General features: G+C 43.0%; 1 protein-coding gene across 3 annotated transcripts in view; it reads left to right on the top strand.

Annotated features, from left to right (window-relative positions):
* Positions 1 to 18,601, top strand: part of Daam1 (dishevelled associated activator of morphogenesis 1) — a 161,925-nt gene that overhangs the window by 80,771 nt on the left and 62,553 nt on the right. For all 3 annotated transcript variants that reach the window (XM_040742959.1, XM_040742960.1, XM_040742958.1), the window contains exon 3: positions 3,570 to 3,659. In XM_040742959.1, coding sequence (XP_040598893.1) covers positions 3,570 to 3,659 — 90 coding nt within the window. The remainder of the gene's footprint in view (positions 1 to 3,569; positions 3,660 to 18,601) is intronic.

Raw genomic sequence — 18,601 nt, 5'->3', positions numbered from 1 at the left:
AATGCTGTATGAGCTAAAAAAATTAATCCACATAGAATGTTACTAATAGACACATGGAAAGTGTTAAACAGTTGTTGTCTCTTACTGTCAGAATGCATTTATCCTTTTCCATGTCCTTATTGTAGATCAAAATTTGATGTGGAACACTACGCAATTTTTGCCCCCCTCTGGATATTTTCTTTTGGCATCAGACTGTCTGCCCCCACTTGTCTGTGTTCCCACAGTTTAAAATAGGTAATATATGTACCTCAGCAAAACTGCATACTACTTCTGTGGATTTCATGGTTTAAGGATTCACACATTTCTTTACACATATACTCAGGAAAAACTATGTTGTAGTGTAGTAAATGTGTGTTATTAAGAATGCTGCTCCCAGATGGGAGTGGGGGGGCAGGAGGAGAGGAGGATGGGGAAACTGGGATTGGAATGTAAAAAAAAATTAATATAAAAAAGAGAAAACAAAAGAATGCTGTTCCCCAAATCAAAAGCATCTTCCCAAACTAAGATAGATACTATTGAGCAGTTTGATTAACTGAGCTGATTGTTAGAAGTGATTTATGTCACCCTTGTTTCCCCTGTTTTTCAGAGCAGGTGTGACTTACAGGAAATTTAAAAAGGAAGGAAGAGAATTACTTCCCATATAACACGTTACATGCCAGAATTTTAGTATTTTAAACATACTCTCTCATAATGGAATTTTCTGTACAAGTTCTTCATTCCTTCTCTGGTTGTTCATTGTTGACTTTATTAACAACTAGCTTCTTGTGATTAGAGTATGATTTTGTGTGTGTGTGTGTGTGTGTGTGTGTGTGTGTGTACACATGGTTTAGTGACTTAACTGTTTACTGCATTCTTAAACTGGCAACTGATTTGTGTTTGAGTGAGAGAAACAACAGCTGTGCAGTTGCCATCCTATGCCAGGCATTACTGCATATATAGCTGTTACCAGTCCTTGCAAGAAGAATGGTCTGCCTGATCTGGAGAGGAAGTAGTGACCTGATGGGATTAGAAGGGGGAAACTAGCCTGTGCTAGGCTCTGGAGGGACTGGTGTTAATAGGAATAGCAAAGAATTAATTAGAAAGGACCCTGGTGGGAGAAATGGAAGACTTCAAGAGGCTAGCTGAGAAATGAATAATTAATTTTTCAGGCATCATGGAAGTAATGGAGGTTCTGGATTGGGAGCCTGAAACAGCACAGTGCTTATTTTCAAGGTGTGGTTTCTAGATCAGAGCATAAGCAATATCCTGGAAACTTAATGAAATGCAGACACCAGACCTCCCCCATGACCTGCACACTGGTGGTCAGTGAGGTCAGAAGCCCCCGGTGATTCTGATGCTCACTCAACATTGAAGGAAAAATGATTGAAGAGAAGTCTAGGTGTGCTGAGTAGATATGACTGGAGTGTCAAGGAAGAGTGAGGGGCTGTGCCAGAAGCCTTGGGAGTGGTTAATAGGACATAAGTAAGTCTGGGTGGTTCCATTGTGAATGAAACAAAGGGAAAATCATTGCAAGGAAGATAATGGAACTTGATGACTAAGTAGTCGTAGGAGTGTAAGATGGAAGATAGAAAGCCAATGGCCTGCTCCTCTATGTCCCCAAGTGTGACTGAGAGCAGATACACATACAAGCCATTCAGGAGGGCAACTTGTCTTCAGAGATCAGAACCTCATTGAACCTTATTAATTCATAGCTTTTATCTTTTACCCACACACAGCCATTTACTGTTCTCAACTAGATAACATTCCCTGTGGGAATGAAAATGAACCAGGCACTCAATACCAATAATCACATTAACTACAGATGGAGTTACTAAGTGCCAAGATGTTTCCTCTAAGCACTCCATGTTTATTATCTCCTTGCTGTTATTCATTAGTTATGAATGTCTGAACATTGACTTCCCAAGCTTCCCACCACTCCAGGCTTAATCTTTCTAAGCACTGGTCTAAGAAGCTAAGAGTCTGAACTCTAGAGTCACACATCTCTGGGCTTAAAATCTAGCTGCTTTGTTCAGCAGGTGTGTAGGCTAGAGGAAGTGCCTTGCCTAATCTTCACCCCAAGTTCCCGGGCTCTCTTACAATGGAGACTGTTATCATAAGGAGATGTAATAATGAGTGGCTCTCTTTAGGTTCATTGTGATAACTAAATAGGAAATGCCTGCCTGCACATAAAATCCTTAGGAAATATTAGTTGAAATTTATGGTGATGGTATCAGGCACATACACAAAAAACTTCATTGACTTATGTTATTAAAAAAATAGACAAAAAATTCCCAGGTCTGGAATGATGTCTCAGTGGTTAAAACCACTGGCTACTCTTCCAGAGGGTCTGGGTTCAATTCCCAGCTCCCATGTGTCAACTCACAACGGTCTATAACTCTAGCTCCAGGGGAGCTGACACCCTCTCTGACTCCATGGACACCAGGCATGCATGTGGTGCACAGACATGCATGCAAGCAAAAATAATAATAATAATAGTAATAATAATAAATAAGCTCCTTAGGCTGGCATTTGAGGCCTTCTGCAAAGTGGCCATGCTTTACTTTCCATATCGTGATGTATATAGCTACCGTGATGTGTAGCTCAGTATTTCTCCTTAGCTGGCTATGGTCCCAAATCTATTACACAAACCCAGCCCTTGAATTCTGTTTCTGCCTTAGTCAGTTTTTGTCACTATAACAAAAGCATCTAAGATAATGAACCTGTAAAAAGAAAAGGTTTATGCTACTCCACAGTTTGGGAGTTTCTATTTCACGATCCTTGGCATCAGTGTTGTGGGCCTGGATCAAGACTGTGTTATTATAAAGGGAACAAACAGCAAAACAAAACCATTCACATTATGGCCAGGAGACAGAGAGAGGAAATGGACAGGATCCCTCAATCCCCATTGGGGGTATGCCCCAATGACTTGTGGTCATCTTCCTTCTTGTCTGTACCTTCAAAGGGTTTCATTAGCTTCCAGTAGTGTCACCCTGGGGAACAGATCTCTAATACAGAGACCTATGGGGGACATTCAGAATCTAAATTACAGCAGGTCATCCACAAATCCACTTTTGGATAATGGCTATGGAGTACTTAGAGAAAAAAACCTTGGCATTTAGTCAGAACTCTGTCTGTAGTTGGTGTTAATGTTGGTATTGAGTGTCTGGTACATTTTCATTCCTGTCCTGTCTAAGTCATCCAGTGCTCAGCCCAAGAGTCCATTTTTGATCATTGATGTTTTGTCTGGAAGGTTGTTAGCCACAAACTCCCATCTTTAATGTGATTAACCCTGAATTTCTATGGCTCAGTACAGCTAAATGGATCATATATAGCACCAGCAACAGTAAAGGTCTGACCTAGCCGCTTCACTGAAACCTGTCGTGCTATGCTTTGTCCACCTTGCTGTGCTGCTGTCTGGCCCTATGCCAGGAGATGCTGCATTAGTAGTTGTAAAACACATTGTGAAGTAGCTCCCATCTTTTTTTTAAGTATGTGTTGGTGAGTTGCTTTTCTCCTTGTTGATAGTGGCAGTGCTCTCTATTGGAACAACATCAGTGTCTGCAATACTAAGTATTTTCTTTCCTTCTCAGGATGAACTTGACCTCACAGACAAACACAGAGAAGCCATGTTTGCACTTCCAGCAGAGAAAAAGTGGCAGATATACTGTAGCAAGAAAAAGGTAAGATACTTATTGTGATCACAATTAACTACAAGAATATCACTTCATTTCCTCTGCTCTCAGCAGGACTCAGAAAGGTCTTTGTGAGGTGGAAACCAGTTTGAACATGTCATGTTGAGTGTGGCCTTGTGGCTACTTACAGTAAAATGCTACTCCTCGGATGTTATTTTTATGAGTGGGTCACTGGGCTCCTGCACCTGTTACTGTAATTCATAATTGTGTATAACTGAGACCTAAAATAACAAAGGATTGCATGCGATAGAAGCATCTCCGCTGCTCCTTTGTAGCAGTTTGTATCCAGGTAGACTAGAGTGAGTGTCATAGTAAAACATTACATTTTTTTGCCGCTATAGTGTGGCTTCATTGCCCCCATAGTTCAACTTGCTCTTCAGCCATTTCACATTCCAGAGGAAAGAATGAGAAACGAGGCTAAAAGAATGTACTCTATACCTCTCCACTCTTACTTTTAGGGACAGATGTTAGTGATTTATGATCATTATTTTAGTGTGTGTGTGTGTGTGTGTGTGTGTGTGTGTGTGTGTGTGTGTGTGTCACAGTGCATGACCTACAGTGGGTCCTAGGGATTAAAGTGAGGGCATTGGTAAGTGTTTTACCCACTGATCCATCACACTGGCCCCCATTCCAAGAGTTCCACATCCCTTTAAGGCTCACTGTTAGGAAATGACTGTACCTTCATTCTGGGCAGCCATTTGCAAATAAAAGCCAGTACTATGCCATCTCAGAAGATGGGGCGAATGACACTGGGGTCAATGAAACTACCAAAAAACCTTTCTAGCTATCCATGGCACTGGGCACTCTTGACCGAGGGACTCAGCAAGTTTTCCACCTATGCAGTTGAAACAGGTAAATGGTGTGTCATATTTCTCTTTGGTGGCCTTTGTTGAAAGATCTGTTGAGCTCTAACATCTCAGGATCATCCTGAAGCCATCATCAGATCAACCCAGATTATAATCCTAAAGTCATCATCCTTCAGTAGCTCAGTGTCCTTGTCAATCAGTGTACCTCCTTCTGCTCCTTCATGTTGGTAGTGTCTTACCAACCAGAAAATTGTCTTGTGTTGAAAGGACTTTCATAGCTCAAAGCAGCATATATCATTCAAAGAAATTTTAAAATGAAAATAAGATGTGTTCATGCCTGCTCTGATGAATTATGTGGCCATCTTTTTTCTTCAATTACTTACTTGTTGTTAATAATTTGTTTATTGTGTTTGGGTGCATGCCATGGCACACATGTGGCAGTATGAGAACATCTTGAGGGAGTCAGTACTCTCCTTCCACCATGTGCGACCCAGAGATCAAAGTCCCCATTATCAGGCTTAAGCCATCTCACTGTACACAGAGGGTATGGTCTATTTGATTAATCCTAGTACATATTTTTTCCCTCTAAATTATGAAACATTGCAGGTCAGGGTTTGAAGATATGTCCCAGAGGATGAGAGAGGAAATGCAAATGGGAGCAGCTTACTGGGGAAAAGGTTTCTTCTTTCTCATATTTTATTACATCCTTGACAACAATTAAAAGTTAATCTTGGAAACTACTGCCCCCTACACTAGAGAAGGCAATCACTAAAATATAGTAATGACCTCAGGCTCACAGCTTCTGTTCATTTTTCAATTTCCAGCCTTATAGGAGCCCTCTACAGGCTTCAGCGTGCGTGCGTGCGTGCGTGCGTGCGTGTGTGTGTGTGTGTGTGTGTGTGTGTTTGGCCTTTCATGGGAGCTTGGATATGAATGTGGCCACTAACTGTGGAATCCTGGAATCCTGTTATGTACAGGATGGAAGATGGGCCCTTCTTGCTCAAGCCTGGATACATTGCACAGGTTTTCACATTCACTTCTGTCTCCTGTCCAGAAGCACTGACATAGCTTTGGAGACTCCCCTAGGCTTATAGGTCTGGCTTACTTTAAAATGAATGGTTGCATGGATCAACTACAGATTTTTGTGGAGTGTGTGTGTGTGTGTGTGTGTTTGGCCTTTCATGGGAGCTTGGATATGAATGTGGCCACTGACTGTGGAATCCTGGAATCCTGTTATGTACAGGATGGAGGATGGGCCCTTCTTGCTCAAGCCTGGATACCTTGCACAGGTTTTCACATTCACTTCTGTCTCCTGTCCAGAAGCACTGACATAGCTTTGGAGACTCCCCTAGGCTTATAGGTCTGGCTTACTTTAAAATGAATGGTTGCATGGATCAACTACAGATTTTTGTGGAGTATATGTGTGTGTGTGTGTGTGTGTGTGTGTGTGTGTGTGTGTGTGTGTGTGTGTCAGGGTCAACATCTAGTTTGTTCTCAGTCACTCTTCATCTCATTTTCTGAGAGAAGGTCTGTCTCTAAACCCAGAGCTTGCTGATTCTGTTAGCCTAGTAGGCCAGCAAGGCCAGGGATCCCCAGTACTGGGATTCTGGGCACAAGCTGCCATATTTTGCTTTTATGTGGGTACTAAGGATCTAAATTCTGGACCTTGGGCTTGTGAGTCAGGCACTTTACTAACTGAGCCATCTTTGCAGCCTCTGGACTACAGGTTTTCTTGACTAGAATGTCTCACGTTGTTAAAACTATGTTATGCCTGTGGCCTAAACCTGGAGATTTTGGATGCTGCAATAAATCAAGAAACATATAATGACATAAAAACCTAAGCAGCAAAAGCATATGCTGTTTGCCTCATCTCTTGTGATGTCTCTTAGAATGGGCTCCATGGACTTCATTTCTCACTGTAAAGCACATTATTTCCCCTGAAACGTAGGCTTTTCCAGTTCAGGCTTATCACCACTAAGCCAAACCACATCCATTTCTCAGACTGAGGGTAAGCTACATGTATGGCTCCTTCAGATCTCCATCTTTCAGGATGAGAACCCAGGGCAGCATAGGCCTTCTCCCACATAGTGAAGACACAGGGTAAGGGCCTATGGCAGCTGGCAGAAACAGCTATGGGAGCTATGAAAAGTGGGCTCTCTGTGCAAAAGCAAACAAGTCATAGATTCAAGCAAGGCTAGAAGAGAGCGCAGGGCCAAGGACTGCTCAGCCAGCTGCCTTCTGTCCTCCAGCAGAACTGGAATCCCAGCAGTGGCTCCTCTGCTTATCAACTGTGATTTAGCAAGCATCTATCTGAGTTTCTGGTTGAAAACTTATTTCCAAAGCCAACATGCAAGCAGTGGAAGTATTCCTGGGGTGAAGATGCTAGAAAGAAATGAATTGGAACCGTGCCTGATTGATTGTCAGAGAGTCAGAGATGGATGTTGTGGCCTTGCTGCTCTCACAGTTGCTGCACTGGCTGCCCCATCCTGGTTTACATACACAGCAATCCACTGTCCAATTCTTAAATGTTCATGAAAGGTCCAAAAAGAGGCCTGTTGGTGGAGTTGGGGGTATTTTCAAATAGGAAATGTTTGTGGTTCTTATCTTTAGAGGTAATTCCCTTTTTAGCTCCAATCACAACATATCCTTTGTTTAAATGAGGTTTTTCCCAGTCTCTAGCCAGAAACTGCATCTGTTAACAATCTTTGGGCTTTAGACTGGAGCTTTTAAAACAATGAACCAGCTGACCATAGACGGCATCTGGCCATGCTGTATTTACTTATTGTTCACATGAGTTTTAAATCCTGGGAACAGTAGGGAGTAGTTCTTCAGAGGTGGCAATAACGTGCCATTCACTATGTTATGGTGACAACAAGCATAGAAAGAGGTCTTTAACTTCTGTCCTTTGTGTCATTTAACCATTGTTGGGTATCTAGAAAGTGCTCTTATCCCTTCCCAGAGTTTGCAACGTCATCAGGACTGTAGTTACCATTAGGTGCAGAGACTGCAGATCTTAAGCGAGAGCTCAGGCTTTCACAGGTGTGCCCGATCTTGCCTGTGTTACCTCTAAAACCTCAGATTTCATGGTTTAAGTCTTCATGTTGCATTCCCATATGCCTTATGGACTTCAGGAGAAAGGTGATTTTCACTACGGTCTTTCTCTGTGTGCGTGCGTGCGTGCATGCGTGTGTGTTTGATCTACCTTAGTTAAATCTGAAATCGTCTTCATGTTAGCCATGGTTTGGCCATTATGATCTCTGTGTTTTGCTAATCTTGTACTGGGTACATTTTGAGGACAGGTAGGGGAGGTAAATTTGAATAGTGCTTTAATCCATTCTATTTGGTTTGTTTATTCTGACTCGATCAAACCCCCTCCTTGGATGGTCTCCTTACAGCAGGAACACGTGGTGATGAAAGCTGTACTGTGTAGGGACATGAGGGTTGCTGTTCTTTCAGCTCTTGGATATTGAGGGCAGCCCGTGTTTGCAGTGCAGAGAGGGGGTGATTTTATCAAAATAGGACCTAGGGGAAACATATGCTGGGGTCACGGAATTAAAGACAAAAGGAACCCTCTGTTTCCTACATAGCTGTCAAACAGGCCAGCTGGACCAGGAGGTAGGATGAATTACTGCCTGTGGCTGGTGCCTTGTCTATCCACAGGCTCTGTGCTGAACTGGAGTATTGAATGGTGAGGTTCCATTCTCTTCCTGTTTGTTTGTTTACTTCACTGTGACGTTGACATCGACTGAGCAGTGGCTCTTCGAGTACTCACTCTACTAGATGTCAGGATTTGGGAAAGGGAGCCAGCAGAATAACCTCAACCTGACACTGCACCAGTCAGGACTGCCCTCCGCCACTGGGCCCTAGCTTCTTTAGAAGTGCTTATTTGGTTTCCAGCCATTGAATTTTTAACCTGTGATGCTTAACTGACATTTGTGCTGTAAAGTGATAAAGGCCTAAAGAAAGTGGCAGAAGCCATCCTGGTTGGAAATACAAGCTTCCTGTCCTCTTTCCTTCCACCTCTTTGCAGAGTCCATGAGGAACACAATAGCTTGCAGCTAGAAGCAGCTACAGACCCTGCAGGCTTTGGGACTGTCTGTCCTGTGTCTGTGTGCTCTGTTGAGAGATGAGGCTCTGTAGGAAATCCCTAACTGTGACGCAGTAAGAAATGGCAGGCTCTGGGTGCCTGGCATTTGACTCAGTGACGCAGTGTAGTGGTGAAGACCATATTGGTGTGCAGTTAACCAGTGTGCAGAGTGTGTGCTCTAGGAAGACTCAGCAAGATTCTGCGGTGGGTAGACAAGTATGTCAGATTCTCTGGAGTAAATGGGAGAAGCCCATATCATCTTGTCATAGGCTCCACAGAGGAGCAGAAGGCTTACAGGCTGTGGGCACAGAAAGGCAGACTTTCTTTTAGAAGTGGGCCCTTTCAGCCTGTGGGCTGGGTTCCCATGCACTGCATTCCTTCCCTGTTCACAACTGGTTCCTTTTCCCTTTGCTCCTCTTCAGGCTATTTAATAGTCACTCAAACTGTTCACCTTTTGTGGTCATTACTAACCAGATACAGGCCTGTGAGGTGGGAACTCCAACACAGGGCGAGTTGGGCAGCCTGGGTGAAGCCTGGTTACCTGTTGAAGCATGAAAGAGGGCTGCCCCAGGTTCTCCCACTAAAAATCACCTTGACATCCTGTTCCTTTCTGCAGGCCCACCTTTTGGATGTTGTCAGGGTCTGGGAAAACTGCTCATACCTGCTGTGCCAGGGAGTGTGCACAATGTGTCATCGGCTTTCACTATTTATTTATTTATGTATTAAGAGGAGGTTTTTTTTAAGATTTATTTATTACATATACAGTGTTCTGCCTACATAGGGCACCATATTGAATTGTAGATGGTTGTGAGCCACCATGTGGTTACTAGGAATTGAACTCAGGACCTCTAGAAGAGCAGTCAGTACTCTTAACCTCTAGACCATCTCTCCAGCCCAGCTTTCACTCTTGATTAACCCTGGATATGAACTTTAAACAGGAGCCTGATTCGGAAGTCCTGATTGACCTGAGAATGGGTTTACAGTTCTTTGATCATGAATGAGTCTGCAGAGCCTGGAATACTCACTCCACTTCCAGGAATGATCTGAGAAGTAGAGAGTTAGGGTTGAGGATGTTCTTTGCAGTGTCTCTGAGAGCAATCTGAAAGTGACATTTCCCAATACATTTTAATGACATGAAAAAGCTTTCAGCATTTAATGTCAAGGTTAAAAAAACAAGATCTAAAACCATGTAATTAGTATGATCATAAGTCCTTAGGGGTGTGTAGACAGACAGCTTATTAGGAAAGATTGTGGGTGATTTACTTTGATGTATTTTCTTTTCTTTTTTATGTTTCACAGTTTTTCTATCAGTCATTATTCTCTACCTTACCTTGAAATATCTTTATCCTGCTTTTCAAACAAAACTGCTTTGTTTGAGAAATATATAAGATTGCTTTGAATCAGTTTTCAGTGAGAGAAACAGGACCCATAAGGAAGTTATGGTTGTCAGTCTCTTTTGGATTTGCCATAGGGGATTGTTTATAAGCAGTCCCAGAAGCTGGAAAAACTCTCTGAAAAGCTATGTCTTTGCATCAGGTGGTAGAGCTACATACATGTCCTTGGGCATGAGGGAAGGGACAATGAATGTGAAGTCAGACTGACAGCTGTGTCTGGCCTCACTGCCTCTGACTTTGATGTCTGCCTCTTAAAACTATGACCTCCTGACATTGCTGAATAAACACACATGTCTGGCCCAAAAATAGTAAAAGAGGGAAAGGTCTCTAGAACAGTTGCCCCACAGCAGCCAAGGGAGCCAGTGGGTAAACCGCAGAGTATAAGAACTACAGAACCCTTAGAAACAGTTGACCTGAACAAGGGGTGCTCTTGGACCCCAGATTGATGGCTGTGTGGAAAGCATGGGACTGACTCAGACTCCCTGAATGTGGGTATCAGTTAGGAGCCCCAGGTAATCTATGGGACCTTGAGTAGTATTTATTCTTGGCATACAAATAGACTTTGAGTGCCCATCCCACAATGAGGGATGCTCTCTTAGCCTGGGCCCTGACCTGGATGAAATGACAGACACTGGAGATCCACTATGGAAGGCCTCACCCTCCCTGGAGATTGGAATGGAGATTGGGTGGGGGACTGGTGGGGAGAGCGGGGGAGGGCAGGGGAGGAGGAGAGGGAGAGGGGGCTAGGATTGACATGTGACACTAGCTTGTTTATAACTCAAAAAAAAAAAAAAAGAACTATAGACCATGGTGACTGCTGCCCCAGCTCCTGTATAAGTGCTATCCTATGCATAGCCTTCCAGGAACCAGTAAGGAACTATGCAAGCCAATTAGCCTAGTTTGAACATAACAATGACACCACAAATTCTACTACAATTTTAAGTTGAAATGCAAATAATGCTTGAGTAGTCGCAATAATCCAGGCATTATTTTCTTCCTGTAGCTTCAAGGTCCTTCTTCCTCTCTTTCTCAGTTCTTCACTCTTCTCTGGGAGGTTTTAGGCCAAGGTATGTGGCTGTGTGTGTGAGCGTGCGTGTGTGCGTGCATCGTGTGTGTGTGTGTGTGTGTGTGTGTGTACTTAGCATGTAAGTAACTTACATGGTCAATAGGAACCAGATGTATAGTACCTTGCCACAGACTTTGTTCTAACCTGTGACATAATTCAATCCTACATTTTGAAGAATTATGTCTGAAGCTAACAGAACAGACCTTCATGTTTGTTAGAGATGATGAAAGTGTGTTTTGCACATTTTCAAGCACTATTATTATTATTACACTCTTAATCCCATCACCAGAATAGATGTTCTAGCTTTTGTTGAATCACCATTCTCCAAATTTTTTAAAAAGAAAATTAATAAACCCTTGATGGCTTTCTTCTCAAGTCATAAATTTGTGCATCCACAGAGCATGCCTCAGCAACCACCTCAGAGGCAGTACTGCCTAAGGGAAGGGAATGAATATTGCACGGTCTGTCCATCACTGCTAGAAGTCTCTGAATGTTTCTGTTGGAGAAGAAGTCATTGAAATGCTTTACTTTCCCCATGTGTCTCGCAATCCAGTTGAAATTAAAATCAGTAGAAGACAATGCTCTTTGGAAACAAAAATCCAAGGTTCAGGAAACAAAAAGCATTCCATTCAAATACCCATGAAGCTATACAAAATACAAAATATTTCAACTATGTAAAATGGATACTTCACTTGGGACTGTTTCTTTGGTTTGACTACAAAAGAAGCTACACTGTGTTGCTTTACTCTTCCTCCCTTTAGACTTTCTTGCCCCCTCAGTTCCATACCCATGGAAATTGTGCTTCCATCTTTAGCAAGCTTTTGACTAGTTGACACCATTTTGAAACATAGGAAGTTGCTCTGAAGCACGGTCTCTTCCCACCATGAAGGTTCTGACTCAGCACGTACGTGCTGCAGCATGCGCGCATGCACACACACACACACACACAGTGCCTGTTGGCTTTCTTCTGCTAACTAAAGTCAGAATCTTCATCTTGACCATCTCTTTACAAAAGTTTTGAAAGCCTTTTCTCCTCCTGTTCCTTGGCTCCTCTGGATTTTCAAGAACTGAGGGGTTGGGCTGGGCTATCCCTTGGAGATGGTAGAATGCTGACCTGGCATACTCGAAGTCCTGGGTACAATCCCTAGCACCCCATAAACATGTGTCGTGGTGCACACCTCTAATCCCAGTGCCCTCAGGTAGAAGCAGGAGGACTGGAAGTTCAGGTCCGCAATTGCAGTGTTCACACATCAAGTCCTAGTCACTTGTGTGGGTGGGCAGAAGGATCTTGGTGTGTCGGAGTTCAGGGCTGCAGTATACTATGTTGATAAAGTGCACTCACTAAGTTCAACATCAATATAATGACTTCACAGGATAGGTGAATGGAGGTGGGGACTGTGGAGAAGGGCTAAGGTTGCCTAAGAAAGGGTGAATTGGCCCAAGTCAGGAAGTTGAAGTTCAAAGTTATCCTCAGCTAATAGTGAATCTGAGACTAAGCTGAGGTGCAAGTAAAGGAAAGGAAATTAAGGGGGTTAACTTACCTGTCTCTCCAGTCTAAACCTTGAACGTCTTCCTATGACAACTCCATCCCCAGCTCTGGACGTCACAGTCTGTAGATACTTGGTCTTCACGGGATTGTACATAGGGAAACAGGCATCCATCCCCCTTCCGGATTCTGTCTCCCACTTGTGCTTCCCAATACATTTCTTCAGCAAGTAGCATTGCTTTACTCAGGGTCCCCGTGGGTAGAAAGCACCAGACTGGAAGAGGATGGATGGGAACCCCTATATTTGTTCACTCAGAATCACTCAAACAGTAGCAGAAATAACTAAGGTCTGTGCGGCTGAGGAAAAGTGGCATGGCATAAAGGGGCCACCTCCTATGATGTTCTCCTTCTGCGTCTACACAAGGGCTAGAGAAGCATCTGCCTAGCTTTCCCTGGGCACCGACAGTGTGAGGATTGTTCCTGCCTCAGCTCTCACCACTGAAGAGACTTGGGCCTTTGAGTTTGGATAGAACCCAAGAGACAGCAGTTATTTTCAGCTGCCGCAGAACAGCTATCCTTGTACTCCAGATCATTAACTCTTAAGCAGGTTCCTGCAACAGCACTGGTGCAAGACAGAGTTGACTGTGTTTCGGGGCAGAGGGCGGGGTCCTTAACTCCTCCATCTGTGCCATAGAGCGCTTAAGGGCAGGGCTATCAAGGAACAGCATTCTAAGTGTGACTTCAGGGCATTTGGGGAACATCTCACTCATTCGCATTGAAACACATGTGCACACCTCATTTTCATACCCAAATTTCTGCAGGTATGGAATTTCATTAGGTGTGAGAACAAACTGCCATAGTAACCTGTGGAACCCAGGGTATGTTTTGGTAGGAAATTTGAGCAAATGGACTTAGTGACAGCTGTAGCTCTACAGAAAGGGACACCACTGTGTCTTACAATATCTGAGAAGCCACAAGTATCTGTTAATTCTGGTTACCACCCTAATGAACCCCCAAGGAACGTGCAGCATAGGAGATATGCCAGACCAGTACACACACCCTTTGTATGACATTCCTTAGAACTGTAGGTGAATGGCGTACAAACAAGTTCAAATGTAAATGAGAGAAAACAAGTGTATCCTAATTACTAATTCTATGTAACTGGGAATAGAAGCCCGAAGCACTTGGAGAATGATTCAGAAAAGATGCATGGTTTCAGGAGTAAATAGAGTGGTGATTGATTGGCAATGCCTGAAGTGACTGTGATGGAAGAACTAGGCATGCATAGCCTTCTCTAACCTACAGGCCCTGCCAGTCTCCTGACTCCAGTCAGATTTAGATGGGATGCTCCATGCTTTTCACTTGGCCACTCCCTGATTCTCTCTAGACTCTTAGAGCTATGTATGACCCCGCATACCAAGATAGACCTCTCTAAGCGTGCCTGACTCACCAGCTCCAGGAAATAGGTCCACGAAAGACATGAATGCCAGGAAGTAGCCCCTTAGGGAGATAAAGGAAAAGGAAAGCTCTTTCCTGTGTATGTTTCTGTTGTTTTCTCCAGTGGTCAGGCACACCTGCTGCTGTCGCATCCTCTCTCCCCTGGACAGGAGGAAGAGGTTTTGTGTTTCCCTGTAAATTAGAATTTGCCACTTCTAATTAGGGGTTCCCAAAATTCCTCTCTCTGGAAGAACCTAGTGATTTGGGTAACTAGTTTTGGATCACTGTAGAGAATTCCACTGAAGGAATCCACCTTGTGTTTCAGGGTCCTCCACTCCCTGCCATTCTCCACAATGCAGAATAGTGTTGGACTTGAGCAGATTTAGGATCTGCCCTACAGAGAAGGAATGGCATTTTGTCTTCTCCATTTGTATGATGTGCTTCTCCATTTACCCACATTAGATAATTCTGACAAAGTGGTATCTTCCAACAGAGGCTTTTTTATGTTTCTGTATCCCCCTAAAAAAAAGCCATCATTAATTCAGTAGTACATCATGGAGCCAGTGAAGGCTTAAAATTAGAAATGCAGTTCTTCTTCTACTAGGGGACAGTTAGTCCTACATTGGTGGTGTTTGTAGCTATTCCCAGGGTGCTCCCTGAGTGAAATATGCCTTTACGTGCCATTACCCAGATTTTCTTAAGTTAATTATTGTTTCCAAAGGGTCCTCTCCTTCTGACTCATGTTGAGCTTTATACTGCAAATCTTAAATGCACATTGTTTTCCCAAGAGCAGTTTACAGAACATCAGAGGCTTCTTTACAGCTTCTTGAAAGCTGCTCTAGTAGCCATAAGCCTGGTACCAAGATGTGGGGCCACAAAGGCCACAGGCACCACTGTCTGGATTTCCACAGTGCACAGGACTCAGTGCTGGACCACATTATACTCGGGTATGTAGCACTCCATGGTGACATACGGCTCAAAACTGACTTTATCAAGCTCTATTGGAGTCATTTGTTCTGTATTATTGCACACCATAGTGTCATAGGGGAATATGGACCTGCATCACTTCTGAAAATAATATTTGCACAATGTTTCTTTTTCTTTGTCATGAAAATGAGAGGGGCTTGTCATCCAAAATTAGGTTCAGATGTTAGACTTGTACCTATTGAGCTTTTTAGGTCTCAGCTGTATTCCATGCTCTGGAGTGCTTTGCCTAAGAAATGACTTGTGAAAATAAATAAAGTGAATGTCTCACAGTCTGGGAAATAGACTGTAAAGTCTCTACTCTTGGTTTTAGGTACAGATTGGAGCTGTTTTCTTAGCTCTGCCAGCATGAACTGTTTCCCCACTGAATTCAGCAGCACGTGACTTGTGAGCCCTTTGCTTAGTGCAGTCATCTGGGGCTTGTTCAGGAACCTGGAGAGGGAGGAGCAGAGGGCACTTGCCGTGTTTGAAAAATACAGGCATCTTGTTTTCTGTGTTTGCTGCTTATAGTTACTAGATCTCTTTAGAGGGGGGTACTCTTGTTGCTTTTCTAGGGTGCATAATTTGGAGATTAAAATGGTAGTTGGCTAAAAAATAATATCAGTCTGACTTTATCATGAGTTTTACCAGAGTAAATATAGGTCATAATGTATAGAAAAGAAAGGATGTATAGAAGAGAGAGAGAGAGAGAGAGAGAGAGAGAGAGAGAGCGAGAGAGAGAGAGAGAGAGAGCGAGAGAGAGAGAGAGAGAGAGAGAGAGAGAGAGAGAGAGAGAGAGAGAGAGAGAGAGAGAGAGAGAGAATGTGTGTCATTTATTGCTATCAAGTTCCAGGCTTTCTTCCCAATAGGTTTCAGATAGGATTCCAGTTAATGTTTTGAACTTAGAAGAGATGTTGATAAAAACAATGGGGTTTTGTGAAAACATGGGATTAATTATATGGGACTATTGATAACATGGTAGTAGGAAAGAATTAAATACACAATAGGTACAGTTGTTGATAGCAGTTGTCGCATATTAGAGCTTGTGATCTTCGTTTTTGAAAGATTTGTTTTTGCAGTGTGTGTATACCCCATGTGAGCCTCCTGACATGGGTGGTAGAAACAGCAGGAAGCACTTTTAACTTCAGAGCTGTCACTCCAGCTGAGTTGGTGATCATAGAAGAACCTTAGCTCTGAGGTTTAGAAACACAGTGGATGACCCAGTAGGGGCTGTGTCTCACATTCGTGGATTCTCATGAGGAAAGCCAAGTACTTGGGTATTGCATTCTATAGCAATACTTACCTCAGGACAGAATTCAAAACATATATTCCTGGTGAATTAAAAGAATGAAATGGCAAGGACAAATGTCTTCTTAGATTTAATATGGTAGTAATTATTAATGTGATAAAAGGGGGAATTCTGAGAGCTTGCCAAGCATGTGCAAGGCCAGGTTCAACCCTTGCATCAAAAGTAGAAAGGGATTCTGCTTGAGTGCCCAGGTCCTAGATTCAGCAGTATAACATTAATGTTCCTGCAGGACTCTGCACAGATATTTGGGTTTAAGAACTGCCCTGTCCTTTGGGGATCTAGTGCAATCAGCTGGGTCTTACTGTTGCCGAGGCTGACATTGGCTCCAGACCATACTGAGAGAAGCTGTACTCTGGGGCAGCCTTCTTTTCTGTTCAGAGGGCCCAAACCCACTGGGAACATAGCTGTATTGAATGCCTAGTTCTGGAAGGCTTAAATCTTCCAAATATGAGAGAATAAAGTTCTGAGAAAAAATAGAGGACCAACGACTCCCTTCCAAGGAACATGCTGGTCTTATATCAAGGCTCATTTGGTGTATCCCTGACATAGCAGCAGAGACTGATAAAGAGCCTACAGCAGAGTATTAGTGCACTGTGGCTTCCTCGTTACACTCTCACAGATTATGTCTCTTTCAACTAGGAAATACTAAACACATATCTCTTACCCTGATGAACTGCAGTTAAATGGGAGGGGGAGTGTGCTTAATATCCCCTCTATAATGTCCTGAGCCTTGTCTTTGCCCTGTTTCACAATATGTAAAGAGCAATTTTTTTAAAACATAACAGAACATCAAGATTTTACCCACTGAAGTTCAGATTGTATCTGATACAATTGGTTGTTGTCCTCTAGAGGGGTGTTGCATCTCTTTGTTAATTTCATCTTCATGATGAATACATATGTCCAGTCTTTGGATTCCTTTTTGAACTGACAAACATCTTACCAATTCGCACACTTACTAATGAGCTCAGTTAAGCCCTTTATCATTTCATTGCTGACATTTTATGTTATGAAAAATCTGAATATAGATTGTTAAACTTGGAGAATGAAGGGGATGTATTCAGATTGGTCTGAGGTCTTTAGGACTTTTATTTTGAAATACAGTGCAGGTGAGCCATAGTCTCTGTGAGATGATGAGATCTTTTATCTGGGTTCTACTAGACTTTGTCGTCTACTAGACAGCAGAAAAGGGAAGGGGTGAAGTGCCAGATGTCGGGGGAAGTGTTCTCATGGACCTGGAAGGCAGGAGACACAGAAGATGTTTTGGCAGTGTATGAAGGGCACATGTGGAGAAGAGCAGAGAGAGGAGTGAGAAAAACATGCCTCAGTGGCTCACACTTCCTATAGTATTAGCCACACTAGTGGTCACCCATGTCACCCAGGTTCCATCATGCTAACCTAAGGTTTTGCTTTCAGAGACAAAGCATCTTCATTCTCATAGTAAACCAGTTGCATGTTTAGTCTATGGCCTGTTTGATTTAAAAAAAAAAAACCTGATAAAACATGGGCTGTCACGTTCACCCTCTTCTTTCAGTACTAACTGTTGTCTTTGGGGATTGTCAGGAGAGGGCTTGTTCTGGTTCCTCTTGGAGAGAAATTTTGATTAGAAATCCTCCTGCAGACTGCTCTGAGTTTCCTCGTTGACTTAAATATGTGAGAAGAGCCCTTGCATGGATATTTAGACAGACTTGGGGGAGCCCTTTCTGCAAATAATGAACACGCAAATCAGATGACATGCAAGTCAAATGAACTTACAAAAAAACATGTGGTTAATTTATGAGCTGAGGAAGATAAATAGTGCTATGCAGTCAATAGAGAAACATTGGCTTGTTAAAATGAAGATTTTGGGAGATCATATTGTCCAAATTGTTTAAATACCTGCTGGGTTGTTGTTCATAGGAAAGTTTAGATTTACTCCAGGCAGTTCCTAAGAGGCGAAGCCAGCAAATACTTGAAGTTACAAGTAAATCTCCATGAGTTCAGCATGAGGGGAACTGACTAACAATGTGAGTGCTCGTTCCAAAAGATAGTGTGATTCTGAAGCCCTTCTCAATAGTGATCAGCCACCTGTTACTAACTTTACAAGGGGACACTGAACTCCATTAGGGTGTCTTTAGAGCTGAACACCACCCATATAGTTCTGTGATGGCTTTCCTTAAAATCGTACAGATATTTTACAGCATTCTGAAAAGACATTGCTTTGCAAGTTACCCTGACTCTTTTTGGAAGAGTCTGAGGCTTGGGAGGAGCTGGGTTTCCTGGAGAATGGATTGGTCACTGTTCTGTAATCTTCCTGTGTGTGGGTCTAACCGGATTTTGGTAACAGATGTACTTGATGTGTAATTGTGGCAGTGATCAAAAAATATAACCCAAGTTGGCAGTCAC

Source organism: Mesocricetus auratus, unplaced genomic scaffold, assembly GCF_017639785.1.
Source record: "Mesocricetus auratus isolate SY011 unplaced genomic scaffold, BCM_Maur_2.0 Super-Scaffold_15014, whole genome shotgun sequence".
Lineage (NCBI taxonomy): Eukaryota > Metazoa > Chordata > Mammalia > Rodentia > Cricetidae > Mesocricetus > Mesocricetus auratus.
This window is presented reverse-complemented; position numbering and strand designations above follow the sequence as displayed.